Source organism: Homalodisca vitripennis, chromosome 2 (genome assembly GCF_021130785.1).
Source record: "Homalodisca vitripennis isolate AUS2020 chromosome 2, UT_GWSS_2.1, whole genome shotgun sequence".
NCBI classification, from domain to species: domain Eukaryota; kingdom Metazoa; phylum Arthropoda; class Insecta; order Hemiptera; family Cicadellidae; genus Homalodisca; species Homalodisca vitripennis.
Window position 1 is genome coordinate 206,296,581 of NC_060208.1, and position 26,320 is coordinate 206,322,900.

At 30.9% G+C, this 26,320-nt stretch overlaps 1 protein-coding gene across 2 annotated transcripts in view; it reads left to right on the forward strand.

Annotated features, from left to right (window-relative positions):
- Positions 1–26,320, forward strand: part of LOC124355319 (potassium/sodium hyperpolarization-activated cyclic nucleotide-gated channel 2) — a 108,522-nt gene that overhangs the window by 53,279 nt on the left and 28,923 nt on the right. Inside the window, exons 4-5 of one of the 2 annotated variants that reach the window (XM_046806416.1) lie at positions 8,484–8,588; positions 24,987–25,136. In XM_046806416.1, the coding sequence (XP_046662372.1) occupies positions 8,484–8,588; positions 24,987–25,136 (255 nt within the window). The remainder of the gene's footprint in view (positions 1–8,483; positions 8,589–24,986; positions 25,137–26,320) is intronic. The other variant, XM_046806417.1, reaches the window with a different exon arrangement.

Here is a 26,320-nt window from a genome sequence, read left to right on the forward strand (position 1 = left end):
TTTTCACAACCATTATGAAATGAGTATTCAGTAGTATATGCTTTAAGAAATTGTAAAATATTTCTGCCTGGTCAAACTAAATATCTTTATATCACTTATAATGTTATACCTAACCATCTTGTATTTATGCAAACAAGTATAAAATGTTATCACTTCACAGCTGCACATCATTCCGAGGGTAGAGTACGATAAGCGGACCCGGTTTTTTATATCGATATTATCAAACGATATTTAATTATTATACCCATGATATAATTAACTGGTAGTAATTAATTTGAACAATAACTAAATCATCAGCACCAACTGTACACTATTTCATATTCTAAACACAGTTTGTTCTATAAGTAACTTCTTTTAAATTAAAAAAAGGTAGTTAGCTTTAGAAAACTATACAAAATAACACTAAAAGATGATTTACTGTGTCTTTCTCGGTTTCAAGATGTTTCTTTTGTTGTTACATTTTATTTATTATTTAAATGACATTTTCCCATCACCTGTTTAATTTTATCGTTTGATTAGTGGTTATGGTTCCTTTATTATTTATGACATTATGTAATTGTTTTAACTATTTCTATTAATTTGAAACATGTGACTTTTAGTATTTTAGATATGTTGATGTCAACTGATAATTCTGTTATTCGATATATAAAGTATGAATGTAATAAGCGAGATATAAGTTTTAAAACCGAGCTGAGCTCTGCTTATCGTACTCTGCCCTATAAAAGTCTATTGATATCTGTCTGCGCGCATGTGTGTGTGTGTTTTACACAATCATGTAAAAATTAGTGGACCAATTATACTGAAATTTTACAAGGACATTCTTAGGGCCCCTGGTTGAGATAACTAATAGTTATCAATAATGTCCACAATTTATAATGAATGTTTAATGTTTGAACTTTAATAATGAATTATCAAATATTAGAAAAAATGTCATCTTCAGATTGAGATAGTGTTGCTATGTTTGCCCATCCATTATTTGAGCTCATTTCTTAACTACTGTTACAAGATATTAACTAGTCCTTCGGTTCATGACTAATTACTGTCTGATTATTTTAACTGCAATGAAATAAGATCACTCCTCAAAGAGGTAAAGTCTGACAAATCAAATTATAACTTCATAGCGTTAGTGTTTGACAAAATTGGATTTCAGTACATGCTCTTGGTTTTTTTTTTCATTTTGAAATATTAACAGGTTCTCACTTCAATTCCAGAAAAAGATTTATCTCTGAATCTTTACGTAATCAACCCATACTAGAATCACGTGAAATGGGTGATTTGTGTTGAACTGGTACTGTCTTTATAATGATCACAATTTGACTAAATTTATCATGAACTTTTGTAGAAAGAGTAGAATACCACAGAATGAGCTTAGACCGTCAAGCTTTAGAAGTGATTTATTACAGAAAATAGTGCAATTGCTAGCTTTATAAAGAACAAAAGGAAAGAGTGGTGTATGCAGTAATATGACCTGTTGTCATGGAAAATCTATTATCAAGGAGTGCCTCAAAGGTCGCTTACTTAAACAATCTCACAAAAGCCTTCTCATAATCGTCAAGAACCAAAATGTTAATGATACAGTAATTAGAGTCACATGAAAAGTGTAGAATGATTATTTGCAAATACTGAATTAAGCAACAACTTATTCTTGGCAGTTACATTTCCCACAAAACGAATATAAAAGTCAGATTATCAGCTGCAGAAGTATAATAAATTCAAATTTTGAAATCTGTGGTTATGCCACCAGCAAGAATCCAGCCACAGCGGAAAGCCTACTCTATTGGAAATAATTTTCACAATCTAATTTTGTTATTTGAGCTCAATACAGTAAAATGAAATAAATTATTTATATGGGGACATGTAGGAAACAGTAAACCACATGTGAGGTTTCCAGTTCTAGATCACTATCTCTTCTATCATCAAGGAGGATTCCTGATTTATTAATAACTTAGTGCAGCTGAGCTATAACTAGGACTTAGTTTTGGGGGTGAAGAGCTCACCATACCGGGGATGTGGATAAATCTAAAACAAAATAAATTACATAGCCCTAATTCAAAGTAATAAAAATTAACTGCTGTACTTTAAACTATTGTTATATAATTTTTTTCCATTTCTTAGGGATTTTGAGAGATCTATTTTTCTTATCCTACTTAGTTATGTCACTGCATTTAAGTTTACTTTCAAACATAAACACCTTACAAACAGAAAATGTATAAATGACAGATCAAGTTATATCAATTTAGACAGGGCATTGAACGTACACCATTAACAACATACTATTTACACAGTAGTAAAAGTGTAATCATTGAAGTAAAAGTTATTTAAATATGTCATGTTAATGCAAGATATCACATGACTAAAAGTACCTATTACTTGTTAATCCATCGGCTAAACTGAATCTAAATGAAGATGTTCATCGACTTCATTATCTTATATAAACAAAACCAATTAAAAGTATCAGAAACTATTTAGATAACTAAATTAGAATATAATTAATTTTACTTCACTACTTTACCATATCAGTGTATGTATCTTGGACAAATTCTAATTGTAAAAAATAAGACATTTTTGTTTCAATGAAACTCATATAATTTTAAATTTTCACATTACATTTAAACACATCTTTGACAATCTTCAATTCAGATAGTCATCTTAGGAGATGAAGTTTGACTAATATACTAAATATTGTAATTTTGTCTGCGTTTTTTTATTACTACCGTTGAAAGTAATAAAATATTATAAATAAAACTGCCATTGTGTTGAATTCATAACTTTTCACCCACTACTTAATTGACAAACATTCAAAGATGTGAAATGGGTGACTCATTTACTTTTTTTATTAGCGGCTGTCCTAGTGATATTTTGGTTGCGTTTTTCTTTAGTTGCGAGCGAAGGGATGGACTAATGCATGACCACTGATTGTATAGCGAAGTAGTATTATAGCGCACAAACTTGTAGTGCCTCTATACGCTAGAGACGAATCGACTCCTTTGGATTTCTATTTTCTGATTTCATATTCACAACATACAAAATGCCTAATGTACATTAATTCTAAATAGATTTTTATTAATATTGTTTATATTTTTATTCTAAAGTTTATATTTTTTTGTATTTTTTTTTATTTCTAATTTTACTTATTTATTTGAGATCAAATTTTTATTTTAAAACTTAATTTAATTTGTGAATGATTTTTCTGAGGAACACAACACACAGAACTCATTTGTGTTTAATTGGTAAAATATTTAATATTTTGGTAAAGTATAGATATACAGAGATACATTTTTTATTCAACATTTCATAAGAAATTTTATTGTGGAGTCTATAATTTTACCAGGAACCAAATTAAAAATTATCAGTTATGATTGAACAACATTGGTAGCTTAGATTTCTTTTTAATAAACGTATTGAATTTTAATAAAATAATGAAGGTGCTAAATTTTGTAAGACAAAATGACAAATAACACATGAGATGGTATGAATAATTGCATGACATAAGCTGCGGGTTGGCTGTTCATCATTAGTTTGTCATGAACAGTATGTTGTAAGTAACACAATTAATTGTCATATTTAACAAATTAAAATATACCAACTGATTATTTAGGACATTGAAATGAAAGTATTTTATTTTTAATAACTGATACCAAAAGAGTTACCCTTACAACTGTTTTTAAATAAAACAAATGTTAAGACTTTTGAAAATGTTGTACGGTTTTTTCTTTCTCAGGTTTTCTTTCTTAAGTTATGGCTTATTGTGGCACAAATATTTAAAGAGACTACTGCGCTAAATAGGACTCAAACACATTTTAATATTGCGTAAAGATTTGGACTCGACTAACATGCAGTGGTGGCGATTCAGGAAATTCTTAGAAGTGAGAAAGAATTAATGCAGAGGCGGGAAATGGAATGGAAATTTCACTATGTTGTATCTTTGCGATATATTGCACCCTACGGAACGATAACTGTCTTTGCAAAGTTCTTTGTTTTCTCTCTTTGTTGTCAGATATTGTATAATGAATTACCAGTCCAAGCCCTCAGGACGTTATCAGGTAACAACAAGACCAATAAAATTGCAAGTGATCAAATTATGATAAGTAAAATAACATTCAAAATTTGAATCAAATTTCAGAGAAATAAATTTGAGACAATTGGTGGTAGGGTACATTACAGTGATGTAACTAAGGTGAAATAAGGGTATAGAACGCCCCACTCACCCTAAACATAAGCTCTACAAAATTCAAAAATATATTATAACAGCATTCAGCATTTTCGCGTTATAAGAAGGCTACTCTGTCTCTACTTGCTACTTGTTATTATGCGATATAAGTAGGTAGGTAGATACATAAGTACGTATTAAAATTGCAAAATTTAACGTTTATGAGCGCTATTGCGATCTGAGCTTAAATTTGGAAACTATCTTGAGTGATGTTTTTCCGTTAGAAATTCAGAACCAAAGTCTGCACAGATAGCCAGGGTCATTTCCAATGTATACTTTCTTGACCTCAGATCACGTTGGACGATCTGGCACACAATCTCCGTAAGTTTAGATGATTCTTCGTCGTGTCCCATGATTTTGAAAGCATGTATACAGTAGTGTGATTGACTGATGGATGGAAACAGGAAGAGATTATTTTCTCTTACAATATATTTGGAAATGTTCAAACAGTCGAATAGTAGGCTGAGTGAGATATATGTGTCTGTTACTGTAGCAAAATAAAATTGCATTAAAATCATTCTCATGCCTAATTTATAGGATAAAAATAGATAAACCTAAGAACTTGGATATTTTGAAATTATACAAAGTGATCTCGAAAACATAATATTTTTCTTGACTATTATCAAGTTACTTTTTTCCCTAATGAGTCAAATTGATCATTTCAATGCAAAATCAAGCAATAAACAATTACATTAGAACTCTATAATTACGATTCTGTTTTTTATATTTTTTATTAAATATTTTGGTCTCCAAAAACAGGAAAACAATTATTTAGAATAAGTTTCAAGACTGGAAATACGGAAATGTATCAGTTAGAGTAAGTGGACAGTCAATTAACTTGGTGATTTATCAGAAGTACTTATAGAAAAACTAAACGGACAAAACATAAATAAGCATGCAGATAAAGCATCAAAAAGACAAAACATAAATAAATGTTCATGTCCACTTCTGCACATGGAAATATATGTGGAACACCATAACAACTATGTTAAGATTTTCAACAATAAATATGTCTATCTATATTTGTCTTTAAGATACATTTCTGATTGAACTTAAAGTTTGAGTGTTAGACCACTTTATAATAAAGTACATGTACGTGCACAATGACTATAAACATAAACAGATTTTCTTGATCGTGGCAACAAGGCAAACTCTACATCGGCATTGTAAGTATAATTCAATTAAACCAGAAGTTCACATACACGGGCAAAGCTTACGAAAAGCGTGCAAAGCTGCAGGAAACAGCTAGTTTTATATAAAGTATGGTGTGTGAGAATGACACAATTTTTAATACATAACAAAGTCATAGTGGGAAGGGAAGTTATAACGTGAATTGTGTAAACTTACTGGACAGAAGTGAGTCCAGCAGTCAGTCTGTCACAGTGTCAGATTTCAGATGCTGCAGTAAAAATTTAATAGCATTAAGACATCTTTTTAATAAAATATTATTTATGGAATTTACTTATGTGTAAAATAAGAAAATAACAATTTATATATATATTGTTATTGTCCCGGCGGAGCAAGTACTTTTTGCGATTCAATGTTTATTGAAATAAATTTTATATATATATATATATATATATATATATATATATATATATATATATATATATATACGTTAATTAAATTTGTATAAATGGCAATAGCCGAATTTATTTTCAATAAACACTGAATCACAAAAAGTACTTGCTCCACCGGCAAGTGAGAGATCTAGGATCATCCTGGCAAAGCAAGTACTTTTTATGATTCAATGTTTATTGAAATTAAATTCGGCTACTGCCATTTATACAAATTTAATGAATGTAAATAAAAGTCGTTTGACAACTATTTGGTCTTCTGATCACATGTTAGTTTGGTTATTTAAACACATATGTGATAGATATGGCCAAATACAAAATAAGTGAATCGTAACAAGTAAGGGCTCTGTGGTGTAGTGGTAGCACACTCACCCGACAAGTAAGAGATTCAGGTTTGAGTCCCGGCGGAGCAAGTACTTTTTGTGATTCAATGTTTATTGAATACATACATATATATAAAACATGATATAATAAAAACATCTCCATTCCTTTGATCACATTTCAAAAAACATGCCATACTTAAAAAATTCTCATCTTTACATTTTTTTCCGTGGGTCTGAATGCAAAATGACTAAAATTATTACTTTATATGCCTACAATTGCATAGATAAATTTTTATTTCCTGTCCTCAGAAAATTTATCATAACCCACGTATACCCAGAATATCAAGCGGATAATCTGTTACTCTAAGATACGGTAGTAGTAATAGAGGGTTGATTCTGACTCCATGAGCTTATACAGGTTAAAGTACTCATACAAGTGTATTAGTACATTTAAAAAACCGACAGTGCAAATACATTGTCTTACATTGCTTAGTTACCAGAAATATTTTTAGACCGGTGTGGAATAATAAATAATTATTTATTCTTACTTTTCTTAGATACAGCTACAACTTTGCTATGTATTAATACTGACAGAACATTTGTTTGTGTTCATATTTGCTAGGTAGGATTTCACTACTGTTGTACATTGTCTACACCTCATTATAAAATATCATTTCAGTAGAATATTCTACATAACTGGGCTATGTATGATTTACTGTGAGTTAATTGGGTTTTAGGCGTTTATTTACATATATTGTTATATTTACACCCTGAAAATACTTGAGAAGTCAGTTTGCACGGAGGGAATTCCCATAGAGAAACATGGTAATAACACTAAAACTAGAAACGTTCTTTTTGAGTTACAATACACGTTTCTGCAAATACGTTACAAATGTGCTCGAATTTCACCCAATGTTGTAAGTACATAATGGATATTAGTAACCATTTAATTCCCCCATTTTACTCACCTCAGCACGTATCCACACCATGAAGAACAATCCAACAGTTTTTCATATGGATGTTCTATTTAATACCCAACAACATAACACATTGTATCAAACTGGAATAAGTAAAAATCAAACCTATTAAATTCTACTCAAGTAATTAACATGATAAATAAAATGTTTACTACTCAACTCAAGAATCATGATCTTTCTGTTGACTCAGCAGGAATAACTATTATTTTTATTTTTATTTTACCAGCAAATATAAATTACCAGCATTAAAACAAGGATATTAACTAACAATTTATCTACGTATTAAAATATCTGGTTTGTTACCATTTTTTCTGGTGTTTATAAATAAATAATTTTATAAAAAGTGTAACCACATTAATTATTTAATAATAATAAATTCATTTTAAAAACTGTCTCCTTAAAAACATAATTACAATTAGTTATAAAAACGTATTCGATTGTAACAAACGATTCATGAAAATTTAATTATTTTTCAGAATTGTAACTAATTTCTAATGTGTGAAGCTAAAACAACCTCATTAAAATATGAATGCATAATTCAATCCTTGAAACTATATTGTCGTAAATTTTAATTATTAATAATTTTAATTGTAAATATTTTAGTATATTGTACACAGTAGTTTTCCATTCTATCACATTTTTTAACACTTAGGCACAAGTTCATTTTATATATATTCATTTTGTTTTGTATTGTTACTAAATGTTGATTTGTTTGCAGTGTTTTCCGTTGTCCACCAACAGTCCGCTTCCTCTTCTACTACTGTTTTTGCTTACTATGTCGGGTTTGCTGATAGCATGATTAGTGTTTTATCAGTCCTCGAATGCTTTGCCTTTACCTGCATTATTTGCATTCGTATTAAACATCATTTAACTAATTTCATTTCTTCATTAATCTATTTAAATACATTAGAAGACTGTATTTTGTCCAAGTAAAATTTACTTATAATTTGAACTTTATCATAAGATATAACTAAGTATACAGATTTTTTTCCAAAGTCACTACAAATCATTCTTTATCAAAATTATTTATCCAATCTAAAACTTATTCATGTTAATCATAGTATTAATAATATTGTCAAATTCTGAAGAGGGTTTTTTAAAATTTAATGTTATTTATATTTTGTTTTTAATAAAGATCTTGCAAAGCCATTCAGTCTCCAATTTTATCTCGGCAATTTTTAAAATTTAATAAAGTCATTTACTACTTTGAAAAGAATGTTTTTTTTTTAATCAAAATAAACTCTATTTAAAAACAGTAACCTAACAAAAATAAAATTGTTAAAAGCTTCTGCTCTCTATCCGCTTTCTGTCAATCTTTGTTGGTGTCTCTCTCTCCTTCCTAGTTTCTCTTTCTTTCTACACCTTGTGGAATTTCTCTCGCTTGTTGTTTTTCTAGATCTTGCAGAATCTACAAAAAAAACGCACGGAGCGCAGGGGCAGATACAGCGCGGAAGCCCAGAAAGAGAAGTCAAAGTTCAGCAAAAGCAATCTGATTTTTAAGGTAACCTCTTGGTTGGCGAGACCCCGCTTGCATGGCATGACGCTCCGGCACGAAGCGGCCCACGGCTTCTCCTGCATTCTTGTCGCTTCTAGACCGCTTTAGTGACCGTAGTCGTTGGTTCGGTAGAGGTTGGTAGAACATTGCAGAAACTGTATTGAATTTACTCCGTATGTAATTTAAGACACTTTTCAGTTCATGCTGCTTCTTCAGTTCTTTTGCCACTCCGTCGATTGCTCATATTCTGTTTCAATGTAGACGTACAGAGCAGGTGTAGCGTTACCAATATGTTGTTTGGTGACAGTTTTATTTGCCAATAACAGTTTTTTTGTGCCTTATATTGTCAGAGAATTTATCATCGTTTCCTCAAATCCCTTGACGGTATCGTAAGATATCTACAAATTAAGTTGAATAGAGGAATTCTTTCAATGGAGGATTACCTTGCTATTCATGCCTTTTTCTCAAACACAGTTACATAAGGGAAGCATGACCTAATGGAAGGGAAGGGAAGCATTGGGGGATGGAAGAGATGTTGACTTGCAGGAAAGGTGGAGGTTTTAGGGTTGGGATCTTGAATTTATGTTCCTGGAAAGATAATAAAAAACAAAGAATTGCAACTTATAATATTCTGTAAGTATTAATGTGGGATAGTAATCTATGGACACCATATACATACGCTCATTGTAGGATATCAATTTATATAATTTGATATTTGCGAGGGCACTTATATATTAGCTTTCTTTCTGAGCAACAAAAAAATCTTATATGAACCTTTATATTTGATATATGATATGGTTACTATGGTTTAGTATAATATATAATTGTGACCAGAGTGTAGATAACAATTTATTTATTAGCTTTGGTCTAGGATGAAATAGGTCAGGATCTGGAAGATTTTATTAATAAGACTTAGTATTATTAAACAATTAAGAAGCTGCCAGAATTGATTAAGTACCAATTCAAAATTTTTATTCATTTGAAATCCAACTTAAGCAAGAAACTAACATTTGTTTGAAAGTACTTTGGTGGTATTTAAAAAAAGGTAGTTATATTATCATGAAATAATAGAACATGCAATGACAAACATTCATTGTTTTGTAATTTTTGTATATAGTTTTCCAAATTATAATAGTCAAGGCAACAAATAATTGAAGCAGGCAGGCATACCAATATTTCTACAATTAGTGGTCCATTTCTAGATACAAATGCTCTACAACAACCGGTAAACTTTCAAATTTATGCCCATTACACAACGAGTTGTATCCACATTTTTACATAAAGATCTGCAATAAAATATTGCAAAAAGTCAACCAATTTTAGGCTTATAAATCAACCCAGCCCTCAGTTTTGGACAAATTAACTGATAACTGAGCATAGTGTAAGACTATAGAATAAGTATAAAGTTATATTAAGTATCTAGCCAATTATAAGCAAATTTAACTCGGTTACAATGGGATTGGGCTACCTGTTTATGGTACTAATAAATAAATCAGTATTGCTAGACAAACTTATTATATTAGCTTTAAATACTAGATATTGTATTTTCATGTTTCTCCACCAGCTAGTAGTGGATTGGGGATGGTCAAAATTGAGATATTGTTTGTAGCCAATGGCTTCAACGTGTATTGTTGTGTGAAATAAGAAAGTTTTACATACAATATCTGTAAAGATATGGTTTATTTATTTCAACCGTTAACAGATTAAAAGAATAGTGAAACTATCAAATACAAAAGCTCTAAATCCTTTTTAGAGCAAACACATAATAGTTTAAAGTACTGTATACTTAAAGCATCCCAAGAATAAAAAATGTAAAGATTTGTAAAGATATTCTGTAAAGGTATTATGGCCCTACATAAAGGGGGGAGGGAGGCTCAAGCCATTAAAACATTAAAATTGCACCAAGTAGGTTGTTTTAAGCTATAACACATTTATGAGGTCTTTAAACTCAACAATTTTCCACAGTAATATTCCTGAGCCCCTGTCCTTGGAGGGTATTTTATACCCTCCAAATCACTCTGTCTGCCCCCCCTGAAATAATGTTCTATATACACCACTGAACAGTATTATAATTAATTATACTAAATATAGAATTGAAGAAAATTCTGACAACTCATATAAAAGTAATATTTTCAATTAATATTGTTTTTTTTTTTTTTTTTTTTTAATTAAATAATCTTTAAAAATATTTAGAGGAATTCAGTTTGTACCACTTTTTAAGCATTACATAAGCCTTAATGATAAAAATGCAGTCAAGATCAGTAAATACTAGTTGAATTAAAAGTTTTAAAAACTTGGATATTTTTATAACGGATTTACGAATTTGAATTTAAAAATCAAGGGAACACATCTCAATACTGACTACGGTACATACATGCTAAATTTGAAGAAATTTAAATTGTTTATTTCATTACAGTTGCATACATCTTCGTAATGCACACACTTTATAAAGACAATCCACATATTTTACACAAGGAGTGCCAAAATCTAGGAGGCAGTTGTGTGCCTATATTGAGCACTAATAAAACGCAAAGTTGAGCAAAGAAAACTTTTAAGTACTTCAAATAAGCAATTTATTATTACAAAACATGATTGCTCAATACTTTACTGACAAGAAAACAGCTTTGTCATGAAAACAAAAGGAAAAACAACTTATGTTTATTAAAGAGGAAGAACAGCTAATGTGGAAATGAGTGCAGACTCTAGGACATCATTATTGACAGATGCTTCTTCACTTTAAAAGCCATGCCGAGAGCATAATGCAAGAAGTTGAACACTTGCATTTATCCAACACAATTAATTATGCAAATCGGCACATTAGATGTAGGGAAAATAATTTCTTACTTATATTATGAATATTTATTATAACGTACGGCATAGCCATATGGGGCGGTGCATCTAAGAGGAGCCTGGAAAAGATACTTATATTACAGAAGAGCACTATGAATTTTGTCAGGAAAAAATTTTTAGAGAAGTCCAGACACCTGATATTTTCCCACAGTGGACAGATAGTAAGGCCCCCATTTTGTTCCTTAAAAAGTTCTTGATCCATTTCTTTGTTGAGAACGATCTTTCAGCAGTACGTGTCAATAATACTGAATTATTTTAAATAATAATAATCATTTACTAAAATAGTAATTGAAAATTAGCGGGGGGGGGGGGGGGGGGTCCGGACCCTTTGGAATCCCTTGCTGGCTACATCCCTGAAGAGAACAATAAGTTACAGTAGGTCTTAATTCCATGGAAAGCTCTCGAAAGCAGTTAGAGACCTTCACATATTGACTGTGTACATGGTGTATAAGCCTCCTTGTGGGGTGGCACATTATTCATCAATAAAACCTTCCCTTGGAAAACACTGACACAACTTTATTACAAGACACATACTCACATTATCTATTTGGATGAAAACCAATGGTGAAACGGGTGTGAAAATCCTTATTTATTTACGTAAAAATTTTAGACAAGAAATCAATGTAGCCTAAATCAAAGAGTAATTCCTAAAAAATCCTTTTACTCATTGTAGGATATGTATCAGATGACCTTGACTTAAACTTAAATCTAAAACTTATATAACAGTGCTATATATTTACTCATATTGTGTACATATACAAATTAACACCATTGTATTTCCTTGGAAAATTACAATAAAAAATATTACAAACTCTGAAAATAGATATTTTTACTGGCTACTAAATGATTTTTTACGATTCAGCAAGAAATTAACCAGAAAAAATGTTGGGGGTCAAGATGACTGATATTTTCCCTTAGTGGACAGAAAGTAAGGCAAGTACAGTTTACCGCTCATTCTCATTTTGTTACCTAAAAAGTTCTTGACCCGTTTCAATGTTGAGAACGATCTTTCACAGCACATGTCAGTAATACTTAATTATTCAAATAATAACAATCGTTTGCTAAAATAGTTATTTAAAAAATTGAAAATTTTAATGGACCGAATCCCTTAAACCCCCTTGCTGCCTACGTCCTTGAATTTCAGTACTTTCTCTAATTTGATCCCTATCTATTGAAAGACAGTAAAATACAAATATAATTACAAAATGAAGATACTACATTCCTCAACTTTGATCAATAACAAACCAGTTTTTGATTTAAGTTTCCACGCAAATACACTAAAGATGGAGTTTTAGCACAAAACTTTACTATGGTTAAAATATGGTTTGTTCTTTGGTATTGTAAAAAATAAAAATCCCAATGTACTATGTGTGACTTATTATTAATTTCAGAAATGACTGAAATCACTTTAAAAATGCTTAATTCAAATTTCCAACTTTTTTTATCTAAAGTACGTTTTTAGCCATCATAATGAGATATGAGTAAACTACATTGCACTGTTCTATAAGTTTTTACATTTGAGTTTAAGTCGAAATTCCAACAGTGGGTGGGTAGAAAGTATTGTTTAATAAGAATTTTATTTTATTTTGTCTAAATTGACTTCTTGCTTAAAATATTGATGTAAATAAATGACGAAATAAAATATAGAAAATTTACCAACAGATTTTCAGCAACACTTCAATGACACTTACTATTACTGTTATTAAATATATATATTTCAAAGCAAAAAACTAAATTTATTTTTCAGTTAATGTTGATGACTTGAGACTATATGATACAACATATTATCCCTTCCCTAGTTGAATCTAATCTTTGCGAAACTTGAGGAATTATTTTTCAGAATTAGGTTTTTTTTGCTCTATTACTAATCCAATATGTTACTGTAATTGCTAATGAGATTAGAATCAATAGTCCTCATTTTCTTCTTCATACTACACAACTCTCATACATTCCTCATCTTATTACTGCCCCTCCCTTGTTTTCATTATAATGGACCTGAACAATGAATTCATTGACCATGTATGATAACTAATATGATTTAAATGAACACCTACAAATTCAGTACATGCTGTAGTTGACATAGATATATAACTGAACATTCATGAATTTTTTAAAGTGATGGTATGTTGAAAATTACTTTGGTTCTGCTTAATTCTCTATTATTTAGAGCTTTCTAATTCCAAAAATACAGTCTCAGTATATAATGATAGATAAGGGAATTTAAGAGAGCAGAACTATGCTAAATAAAAAGCATAATCAACTTTTTTTAAGTCTCAAAATCATTTTCCACTTATAAAATGTTATATAGTAGACCAAGTGTTTTATATAAAAATGAAAAATATATTTTGTTCTCACAGTAAAATAAGAAACAACAATGCCATAATTTATATTACAAAAATAGAACACAGTTTTGAGGATTGGAATTTATTCCCTTGTTCAGGTGTAAAAACTGAACACATAATGCTAAGCAAGCATAAATCTTTAGGTTTTTGAACACCCTTAATTCCTCCAAATGTTATGTTTGGTTTTTTATAATTTTTCGTAGATACCAATGTTAACGAAACCCTGTTCTCCTTTCAAATTATGCATCATCAGTAATAAATTTTAAACAGGACCAGTAACAATGAACCATGTGCTTGTTGGGGCATTTAAAAATAAGATAATTATATTCAAATTGGCACATTCTTTAGTACGAAATTAAAATTTTTTCACAATTTGTAATCTTAAAATCTGTAAAAAATTTCACTTAAGTAATTTAAATTAGCATAGTTATTCAAAAATATACTGAAATATAACTTGAACTACATGTAAGAAACCATACAGCAATTAAATGCTTACATTTAAGTTAACAAAAAAATCTTTAATCGTTGGTTTTGACATGACTAAACAGTAAATCTTCCATTTTACACTTTGTCTCTAATCTAAATCTACAGCATTTAAATACTCAGATCAGGGCAATATTCAATTTATGGATAGTTCTAACAGTTTTCTCTAATATTTAATCTGTGTTTTAAAACAAATTTAAGAAGGAGCAATAAGAAGTTAATAACACACTGGAATCTGTAATAAAATTAATATTAAAATATCAATGCATATTCGTGTTACCAAGAAATTTCACCCATCAAGGTTACAACCTCATACTTTTGAGTTATTAAGTCTGTGATATACGTCCTATACAGAAAATTATGCCTTATATATACGCACCTTTTTTTAATTATATGTAAGTTTAATTTACAATTTATAAAGTGAAAAGTTTAAATGATTTCATTTTCTTGTGTTTTTTTTTTAATTAGTAATATAATTAATAGGTATCATGGGAATTTCATCTTATAGAGGATGAGATTGTAAAACAAAGAATCTGCACTGTACAATTTGTGTCATAATTTATATTATTTGAATTTTTGGCAGGATAACAATTTATTTAGTTTTGATGTTTCATTTACACATTTCAACACTATGTGTAAAGAGAAGTTCACATACATTTGTAAAAGTCCTAATTTGGAGGAATTTATGGTATTTAAGTTTAAGCTATTATAGTTTCTCTATCACAAATTTATCCAAATCGAAGAGATGAAGAACGTTAATTCAGCAATAATTATTCCATATCATTGAAATTATTATTCCCTCATTCCGTTGGGCTTCTTATATCAAATTATAAATAGTTCAAGATCAGCATCTTTGATCATGTATCAAAGTCATTATAAATTGGATGATGTTTCTCGTGATAAATCACTTAAACACGTCAAAGAAAAATGTCACAGATTTGACGTTTTATGGTCATGTTGTTGTTGTGTAATTTGTTGCATTGTCTGAACATCATGCGATGCCAGCCTGCCCTATAATACTGTATTTCCTGCAACCTCTCAGGTAGTTTATGTGTTTCAAAAACTTAACCGTAAACAAAGTTTCTCCAAATGTATTAAAAACATTCCGACGTCAAAAATGTGTAGATAGTTTTTTTAAATATAAACTGCCCCCTAGTGTAGCGGACCTTCTTGCATGGGTTTCAAACACCGAGCTTGGTGTAGCGCTTGCATGCCAAATCACTTCATGCTAGCCTCTAGCCAGCTTGTCAGCCAATCAAGAGGCTACTCAATGTCATAATGTCTAGGCTATCAGTGTGGATTTTGAGGTTATCTCAACCACTTGTCACTATTAAAGAATTTCAGTGTTCACAAAATATAATAAGTGTTCCATTTTTGTCAAAATTTCAGGAAATTTCTTTTGTGTTCGCTAAAATTATAATGTGTAATTTGCAACAACAGAAAAATAAAACAAGCAACCCAACATTAGAAACAAGAAGGTAGCATTATCAAAGTGCCACTCTGAGTTTGTTTTAAGTTATGAGCTTCAAAACAAATTTTTGGATGTTTCAGTAAAATGCAAAAACAAGATAAATAAAAAAAGAACAATTGTTTGGTTTATTAAATACATGATCCTAGATACTTAAATGTTATCATAGTTTTTACAATAATTATTTGAAATGCATGTCCTTACATTTAATTTCTAAACCATTTGAATATATTGATTGAAACATGGCTTCTACCTCGAATATGTAAACATAATTTATAATAAAAACAGATTTGTTTAACTTTTCATAGCATATTGAAGACACAAACAATCTGAACTCTTTTATGTCCACTTGTTGAGCAGAGTTGCTCAGATCACCTAAATTTGTTTCCTACACTGTTTAATTTTCTGTGCCTTTAGCAATTTGTTGAGTCTATTGCTAAAAATACTTGTATATTAGTAGTAGAATAATAATTATCTAAATTATAAACACTCTATTGAGCAAATCATTATTATTTGAATCAGAAACATTGGTAACATGTATACCCTTTATTTTTTTACCTTGCAATATTAAAAGTTAAGTGCAGGAGAGCACTTTAAAGCAATAACTTCGCTTGTTCATGAAGAATTTTTCATTTCATTTCATTTACAATATTGTGCCAAACTCTTGGAAATACAGCTTTATTTGTTTACAAGGATCACTTCCCAGATAAAACGAATATTTCACTGCAGATTTTTGAAGATAAACCGAGAATTAATAAAGCTGTTTTCTTCCTTGAAAACTTATTGTTTTTTTAATTTTTATTGGTATAAAATGTAAATCAACTGCACACGCTGAACTATACCACTCAGCGTAAGTAAGCTTATTGACTATTTAAGAAACGAAGACTACTTATGTATGGCAGTGTTCATGCTCATTTATTTCAAGATGGAGTTGAGTAAAAGTTTAATCAGTGTCGTGATTTCCCACAGAAAACAGTGTACCGAATATCTTTATTGGCACAGAAGACTGTGTACCAAATATCTTTATTGGCTCAGAAAACAGTGTACAGAATATCTTTATTGGCTCAGAAAACAGTGTACCGAATATCTTTATTGGCTCAGAAAACAGTGTACCGAATATCTTTATTGGCACAGAAAACAGTGTACCGAATATCTTTATTGGCACAGAAGACTGTGTACCGAATATCTTTATTTGCACAGAAAACAGTGTACCGAATATCTTTATTGGCTCAGAAAACAGTGTACCGAATATCTTTATTGGCTCAGAAAACAGTGTACCGAATATCTTTATTGGCTCAGAAAACAGGGTACCAAATATCTTTATTGGCTCAGAAAACAGTGTACCGAATATCTTTATTGGCTCAGAAAACAGTGTATCGAATATCTTTATTGGCACCTTTACAAAATCAATGAAAACATGAATGTTCAGTCTAAAGGCAATCAATGAACTTGCAGACGTTACCTCAAAAGCACTAAAGCACGCCTCAGTTGAGTACAGAACCACAATGGAGACAATCATCATCAAACGTAATCTTCGAGGACAATTAACGTTCTGGTAAAACAAGCGCCATCTAATTCAATGTCGTTCACACCGGCTAGCAGCTGGTGTGGTTGTGCAATTCTAAAAGATTGACGAATTCTGTTCAGAATAATTTACTGGTGACTTGGACGTAAGGCTGTTTTATCTGATTAATTTGAATAATACGGAGAATGGTGTTCATTTCATACCATAAATCCAAATAAAATCTATAACAAATGGTTTTTTTCCCTTAAAAGAAGGGTATAAATTCTCTGTGTTGTGTTGAAAAGTGTAAATTGTCTGAAAAGAACATGAATAAAGAACGATCTTATCCTCTTTGAAATGAAGTTGTCTCGGATTCCAAAGTCAATTGATATTAAGTCAGGCAACATTGTTTGCTGTAAGAAGCCAAATTTTCAAAATCTTTTAGACATTGAGATTTACTTAGTCTTCTGATGTTGATGACACTTTCTTAGATTCTTAGTTTACATGGGGACTTCTAGAGAATGGATTGCTCATGATTAATCACACCATTTCATTATCAAAAACAGAGAACTGTAGAGTCGACAGTTTCAGTACAACCAGATGATAATCTTATTAACTACTTATGTGGTGCACTTATAGAGTTCACTTTTAACCTAAACAGTCCACTATGATTTTTGTAGGTTCCCTAACTTAAAATTAATCTGTAAATTGAATTTTTTTTTACCAATGAACAAAGCTTAGAACATTTTATGGCCTTCCCAAAGGATTGGTATATTTTAGATTACAACACAGGGTAGCAACTTGCGTTCATTGTATACATATAAGCAAAAGATTAGATTAAAACTTACTTTATTTTTTCCCGACAATTAAAATGTCAAAGAACAAAAATACCAAACAATATAGTTGACCGGGGAAATTCTGTTCCTTACGCAGGATCTGAGTTCTGTTCAGTTAACAAACAAACAGACCGTATTAGTCCATAATGTGTTCAGATTTAATATAAGTGATGAGATACATAGCTTGGTGATTTTTAACTGAACTGAGACTAAGTATATTTCATCTATTAACAATTAACTGTAGGTTCACTAAGCTGTATGTAGAATATGAATTATCTCTCCTAATATTTGGTATTAACAGAAAAAGACTTCATTTTTTGAGATTTTACACGTATTGTCATCTAGAAAAATATTTTGCACACTATTTTCAAACTCCTCACTTCATAATAAAGTCTAAATTAATTTCTTAGTAACTTTTTAATGGTTTTATGACATGTTCATGTCCCAATTCATACATATGCTAAATGTTGTATATTTTCGGATAATAATATACGAATTAAAATTTTTTTCCAATTTTTTGTGTGGAAAATATGTAGCTTTTTGATATAAACAGATTTCTAATCAAACTTTCCTAGCTGTATACACCTTGAGCAACATCATTGCACTAATTTTAAGTTTGTTGTACATAATGCTCAGTAAATTTAACATTTACAAGTGTCCAATCTTTTGTCTCAAGGGGGTGAGTGGCAATGTCTAGCTAGCTTTATCAAGGCAGAGATAGGAGTTCACAGAATATAAGAACATGGAAATAAGCAACTGAAGTTCATGTGGCTTTTGAATTCAGCCATTCAAAATGGTATCACGTCATTTTTAAAATTTAATTTAATGATTAAGATAGTTTTGTGAACAGCATAATAACATTCACAAAAAGGGTTGTACAAATTTAAGATAAATAGAATTGCATTAAATAGTACATACAAATTAAAAAATTAACAGCTAAGGTCCATTTATTGCAAGGTAACAGTCAATCAAAGTTTGTACCAGTTTTACAGATAGTAAGAATTCCAACCATTAAACCAGGTCTGTGATGTAACAATGCAAAAAAACTGGTTCGTTATTTTTAATCGTACGTTTATTAGATTACAGAACTAGTGACGGTAAAGTATTAGATGATGTGACACATTTCTGTCAAATTATCTGGTTGTTGTGAGAGTCTGTGAATAGGATTTGCATTCCATTTATGGTAGAAATGTTCATTCAATATCGACTTGTCTATTCATAATGCAGGGAACCAAAAAACCAAAAATCATGAATTATATTTTGTACTTATAGTTAGAAAGTATTGTAATGAATTTTGTGACTTTCATGTAATCTTTAAATAAATATGTAGATATTTTTACTTGTACATTAAAAATTTGAGTTGGAGATTAGTAATCAGGTTTCGTTGTAACATTCCTTGATTTTTAATACTAATTTCATCAATGAACATTTACATTCCACACATTCTTATTCGGGTCATGCCGGTGCTGGAGCGGGGACAAAGCAATTGAGCGGAACGCTGCCTTACGAGGTCTAATGTTTAATTCAGCAATGCCGGGTGGCAAAACAGGCACCATGTAGTTAATTTTATGGGTAGTACTGAACTATCTATTGGTCTGATAAATAATTTAATAGCCATTAATGGTGGTCATTTATTATTGCAACTACTAATATGCCTTAAAACTTTGATTCGTATAACAATATTATTTAGTCAATAAACAATCAGAAAAGGCATAATTTCTAAAATAATAGTATCAGTTACATTGCATAGTTAGATTCATAATTTGATTGCACATTAAGTATTTAGTTACCAGTAAATTATAGTTACAGTAGAATATTTAGTTGTATTTTAGTGATTGAAATCTAAATTTGTGTTCTTATGCAGGTCCAAACCATCAGATGAATACAACTGCCAAAGAATTCTTCTAAAAACAGATTTGTTTTATTCCTCCGAATAATGCTCATTAAAGTGTATCCATGTTAAACATACATTTTGGAAAAATATCAGAGCAAACAGAAGTCTATAGTGTATACAATTTTGTCAGTGTTAAAATAACACTAACAGTTGTATATTTGTTATTTGATTTCATTCTTAGGTGCATAAATGTTCATACAGACAAAAAACTGCCAATATGACATAAATAAGATTGTAAAGGAATAATAATAGAAGATAATATTTAATTAAATATTAATTAAATTCAATAATTTGATAATTTAATTTATTAATAGAATAATATTTATTATTGACAGTAGATGGATTGAAAGTATAACAAGTATGTCATAGACATTGACATTGTGATGGATATAAGAACTATCCCTACTAGCCTTTCAAATCCAAATGTCTGCTAAAATCCTGTTATTAATGTAATAGCCAAATGACATCATAAATTATGCTCAATATCAATCTTTTTTTAATACATTTTTAGATTTTTAACACCTCTCTCAAAAAAACCATATCATCTCACACATGAATAATAACATATAATCATCCAATCATATTTTATATTTTCTGGTATCGGGTCTTTTTTGAGCCCACTCTTACTCCTTCTTTCTTCCCTTTTTCTCTCCTTGTACTCCTTCACCCTTTTAGCCAGCTGTCTCAAGGCCTTCCTCTTAGCCTCTATCCAACCTCCTCTTACGTATTTTTTTGGCCACCAAATTCCCCATCTTCTCTCTTCCATTATCTTCATCCTGCCCTCTCCTTGCCTTCCTTTACCCTTTAACCAGCTGTCTCAAGGCTTTCCCCTTAGTCTTCATCCTAGGGACTTCATTCTTATTCTTTTTTTCTAATAAATTCAACTTTTCAGAATTTCTTCAAGTTTCAGAAACTTAGTCTCACAAGCTTTCAGTTGGTTCCTCTGTCCTGTTATCATAACAAAATGACTTCTTCTTGGATTATCACATTATTGATTTTCATCTCACTTACAACACTACATTCTCAATAGCTGTAGACGAGGCCAAACTTGAAATTAAGTACCTGAACATTGGTCCAACGGTAAAACTGAATTGGTGAATAACTACCTGAAATTTGTACCAGTAGTAGAGGACTGATTTGGCAAATACATACCTGAACACTAGCCACCCACCTGCAGGATCAAACTGATGACCAATTACCTGAACACTGTAAAGCAGTAGGACAGAACTGACCCACCTAAACAACGGTCCATTGACAGGAATAGTTTGCAATAATTCGGTTTTCAGAACATTTCAATAATATGTTGAGTCAATCTTTACAATTTCATATGTAGATTTTCAAAAAGTACACATTTTAAAATTGATTTTTAATTATTAGGTATTTATGTCTTTTTATTATTTGTTCTTTTAGGACAAGAAGCTTAGAAATTGCACCTAGTCCTATAAGGACCTTTGCACTGCTTCCGGGGTGACATTATATTCTGAATGGGTAAGGTTAGGGAGTAGGGGCCGCCTCCTGCGAGATCCATGAAGAAGAATTTAGAGCACTTATATCAGGTTTTATCCCCTCTGAAGAAGGGGAAGCCGGTTCTGAACTAGCCTCTCCAGTCAAAACAGGCAGGAAGTGGCACACCCTTATGTCTAGGCAGCAAGAACCTTTGAAACTTAGGAAACGAATAGTCATCTCCTGTAGTATCTAACACCCCAGAATCTCATGTGCTGCCCCTGGACATCCTTAATGTTGCCCAGATTTAAGTGATATATCAGTTTTTGCTGTGCCCAGTGTGTGGGTTCAACTGGAAGGTACAAACCAGCCAGAAGTGATCCCTGCTGGGTGAGTTATTTATGGTACACACTATACTTTTTAAAGAATTTCTAGTGGTACAAACTGAACTCCTTAGAAATGAGCCTTGACTCAGCTGCCTCTAAGAAGAGTTAGCCTTAGCCTACTCTCCCTATATAATAGAATAGCTTAACAGGTGGTATGAGTGTTGTGACTCACTAAACTAATCCTCAAATGGTGTACATTTCTTAGTATTGCTTACCTACCATTTGGTGAACTGGTATAGTATAAAAATACAAATTATTGAAATTTCCATTTGTATAATATTTTTTATTACTATTGGTTATTGATATGATATAGAAGACAATATAATTTCATTCAGGAGAGCTCAAGAGGGAAATTTATTTTTTTCCAGTTTGCTAAAATTACTACAAAGCAATTCTAGCTCTGAAAACAATGTTTTGCCACAGATGTGTTTATCAGGCAAAATTTTACTTTTGGAAAGCAACAACCAAGACTTGAATGCTTAAAAAATTGTAAATACAAATTTGTCTTGTACATTTTAGTAGAAAGTAGGGCAAATTATTTATCTCCATCTTTTTTCATCATGTGCAATTTGTCTTAAAATATACAATCAAAATGAGATATTTTTACATTTACAGAGATGTTATTTGTAAAACAGTTAATCATAACATACACAGCAAAATACCAGCTATACCATAAGAAATGGTTTTTTTTACTGTAGCACTGAAATATAACACTAATGAAATTAGTGTTAATAAATTTTGCTCTGTCACAGTAAAATAATCTTTGATTTTAACACACAATTTAACATGATGTACTATATGAACAGTGTCCTCGAGTTCATTTTAGTTGTAAAACCTGTTTGAAAAAAGTTATTCTGTATGAATTTTTGACAGTTTGATTTTAACAATATAAATCAGTAAGTAATTTAATGCTTCTGGCAAAGAAAAATAAGTTCAATAATTATAGTAAATTTCAGTTAATCATCTCATCATTGCTAGCAACAAAAGTTGCTGTATTACAATTTATAATATTGTCAGAAGGCAAAACATTAATATTATTAATGTTTTGCTTAAAATTTTGCAAAAGGGTTGTTTTTTATAGAAAATAACACAGATTCATTAAAAGCACAGTGATAATCGTACATGGTACAGACCATGAATTGAATAAAGAAACTGATATAGATATGTGCAATAATGAGGACCAACTTATACAGATGCAACACAATATAGTTTCCTCTCAGTCTGTACTAACCAATCTAAAAACATTTTTGTTTAGCTCCTTCATAGTTGTAGTACAGTAATTACAGACAGCAATACCGGATTTTTCACAATGGAAGAAATGAACTAAAAGAAATATATATAGCGAAAGAAATGTTATTCACAATTACATTGTATGGTTTAAGAGCTGACTTTTCATCTCTATGCTTTTAAAGGTCTGGGAATTTAAATACCGTTTCTCCACAAATGACCTCTCCCCCTAAGAGCTTGACCAGTAGCTGAACTTCACTCACATTATTATACTTCTGGTAACGTAAACACATTGGTAACATAATTTCATCCTTAACTGGTTGATGATTATAACACAACTCGCATTAATTTCTTATAGATGATAAAAATAACCACAAATTTTCTGTTCATGGTCTGAAAGCAGTAATGGGATGGAAATGCAGTGGTACATTTGGTTTTCAATAGTTGGTAGAGCACTTTTCCTGGCGAAGTTCCAGATTTGCACCTCTCATCTGATCTGAAGGACATGGGTATGTTCCTTTTGCTTGCCTGGGCTCACCTCTGCTTCGCTTTGCTTTTTGCTCAACTCTGTAAATATGCATTGGATCTGCCTTTAATGCAATAGGTAAAAAATTGTCGTTTCTCTTATGATTTGAGCAGCTTACTATTGATTTGGTAAAAGTTATTGTTTTTTGTCACACAGGCTGGTTTATGTCAAATTTATTTTGTAACTGAAAATTTTCACTTTTAAGCATTTTATATACGTGTGATATAATGGGAAAATATCAATAATATATGAAAAATATAGAATGGAGTTCTTTTCAGCTTCACTTTTAAATTATTTTAACAATAAAATACAAACTTTTACTATAGTATGTTGCTTTTAATTAAGCATTTACTAAATAACACTTCATCATCATTTTTTAAATGTGTTCTATGTTTTTACTAGAGTTTAATTTTACTTGTTCCAGTCAATTAATTAATATTTCAATTTTATAACAATACACCATTTTTGAGCTGGAAATAAAATATAATGAGTCAGAGAAGCATAATATGATACAAAAGAAATTACCGTTTAACAGGCATCTGGTGTTATATGCAATTTAAAAGGTAGAAATCATAGATCTCAACATTCTTTTAGGTTTTACTCGTATTAATTACACAAACCACTACTGAGGTAGCCTGTTCTATGTATACTCTTATACAATGTGGGTTAAGAGGGGTTTTTTAATGGTGTACAAGTGTTTGTTATACTCTTTGAAAAAGGTACATAATGTGTTATTTTATATATATATTTTTTCGCAAGTGATAAGGTTTGTTTGAAAAGTTGGCGGAACTGCATGTGTTGTATTAGTTTTCTACTGCTCCCAAGGCATATTATAATGTCATATCCATTTCACCAGACTCATACAAAACAAAAAACCTCTTGTGTTTTAATAACTTTACAGTTCATCACAAGGTGGAAACAGTTTGACTGATCATTTAATCACAGTAATACATTCTAAGATAATTGAGTTCAGACATTCACAGAACATTGTCCAATTTCCAAATAAGTAACCCACCCAAAAACAGTAAAGGTCACTAGCAAACTTCAATCACCACTCAAGCAAGAGCATGGAAAACGTCGAGTAGCCATCCGTGATATTCTTAGATCCTGCATAAGAATTTCTTCCTTAGGCGATTTTTCAACTTTAAGCATGTCTTTTTAAAATTCTTCTTATTCTAAAGTACTTTCGTTAACTTAGCTGACTTTTAAAATTCTGCTTGACATGGTCAATGAATGCTGTGAGCGCATGGTATATAGACTAGCGAGGTAATACATGCAATATAACAACGCAGCAACTGCGCCTCACAAAACCAAAACAGCCGCACAAGCCAACCAATGCCGATAGCCATGTCAGTTGCAGGTGGCGACGCCAGGGGGAGCAGGCGGTGTCTGACTTTCGGCTCTCTCTGTGCCGTTCTGCGCTTATGACCAGTTATATGTTTCAGTTCCTCAACATGGCCAGTGTTTTCATGCGGATTTTTAACCTGATCTGCATGATGCTTCTGATCGGCCACTGGTCCGGATGTCTGCAGTTCTTGGTGCCCATGTTACAAGGGTTCCCCTCCAATTCATGGGTCGCCATCAACGAATTGCAGGTATTGTAATATTTAATGTTTTTACTGCACTAGGTTGTTTATTTATACTTCTGGTGAGTTATAATTAAGTGAGGCTTTGAAAACAATCATTTTCTTTTCTCATTTTCAGCCTACAGATCTCATTGGGGAAAATCTTTGCACTGTTCATGTCTTCTATTTACAAGTAGAGCAATCCTGAAAACATTGTTCCAAATTATTAGGTTGCCAGTTTTATAAGTATAAGTCTATTTAAAGTGCAGGTTAAATTTACTTAAAGCCTCAAACTATTGTAATTTATCAAATAAAATCAATAACAGAACAATATTTAACTAATCATTGTTATAAAAATTTATTCGTGCAGTTTTAAGTAAACAGTATACCATATTGAACTATTGAAGATGGAGCTTGTATTGGCCATTCTTAATTTATTCACTACATTGAGAACACACCAACCAATACTAATAACTTTTTATTTTTGTGAAGCCGTTACTTTTTGTATTTACTTTTGTGATTTGTCTGATAAAGATAGCCTTGCTATCCTAAGGGCTCACAAACATAAAAAGTGAATAGTATTGGTTGGTGTGTTCTCGATGTAGTGAATAGAGCATACCATATTGTCGATCCCTTATTCTAATCCAAAAATATACTCGAGACATCACTGAAATGTAGATAAAGTCTGTAGATCTAGTATTAAACACAAAACATTTTCTAAACTACAAAGCATTACCAGGAAAAAAACAATAACATGAAAGATCTAAAGAAATGGTTTAAAATGTAAAATATGGCAAGAAAGTAAGTACAATTTTTTCAACATCACTTTAGCTTAATACAACATCTTCTATTCCATGTCGATCTTGAGCTTGATAATGAAAACATTTCTTCAATCAGCCAGTTACTTTTGGAACTGAACTCTGATATGAATTGCAAATGATTCGTGGACTTCACAAATACTACACATTTGAAAACCAGATATTTCTGTACAATATGTCAATTCTATGCAAAGATATCTACTGGTCTTGATCTAGAAATACTCTGCTCTTCAAAAGAAGAATGTTAAAAATTCTGCTCTTCTTTTATTCCTATTCAGCAGTTTCAAACATTCTTTTTATTGTTGAACACATTGAAGGAAAGTATGCAGATCAACCTTTTGCTGATCAGACTTCAGTTTCTTATCAATAATGATCATGTCATTTACTTCTTAGTTT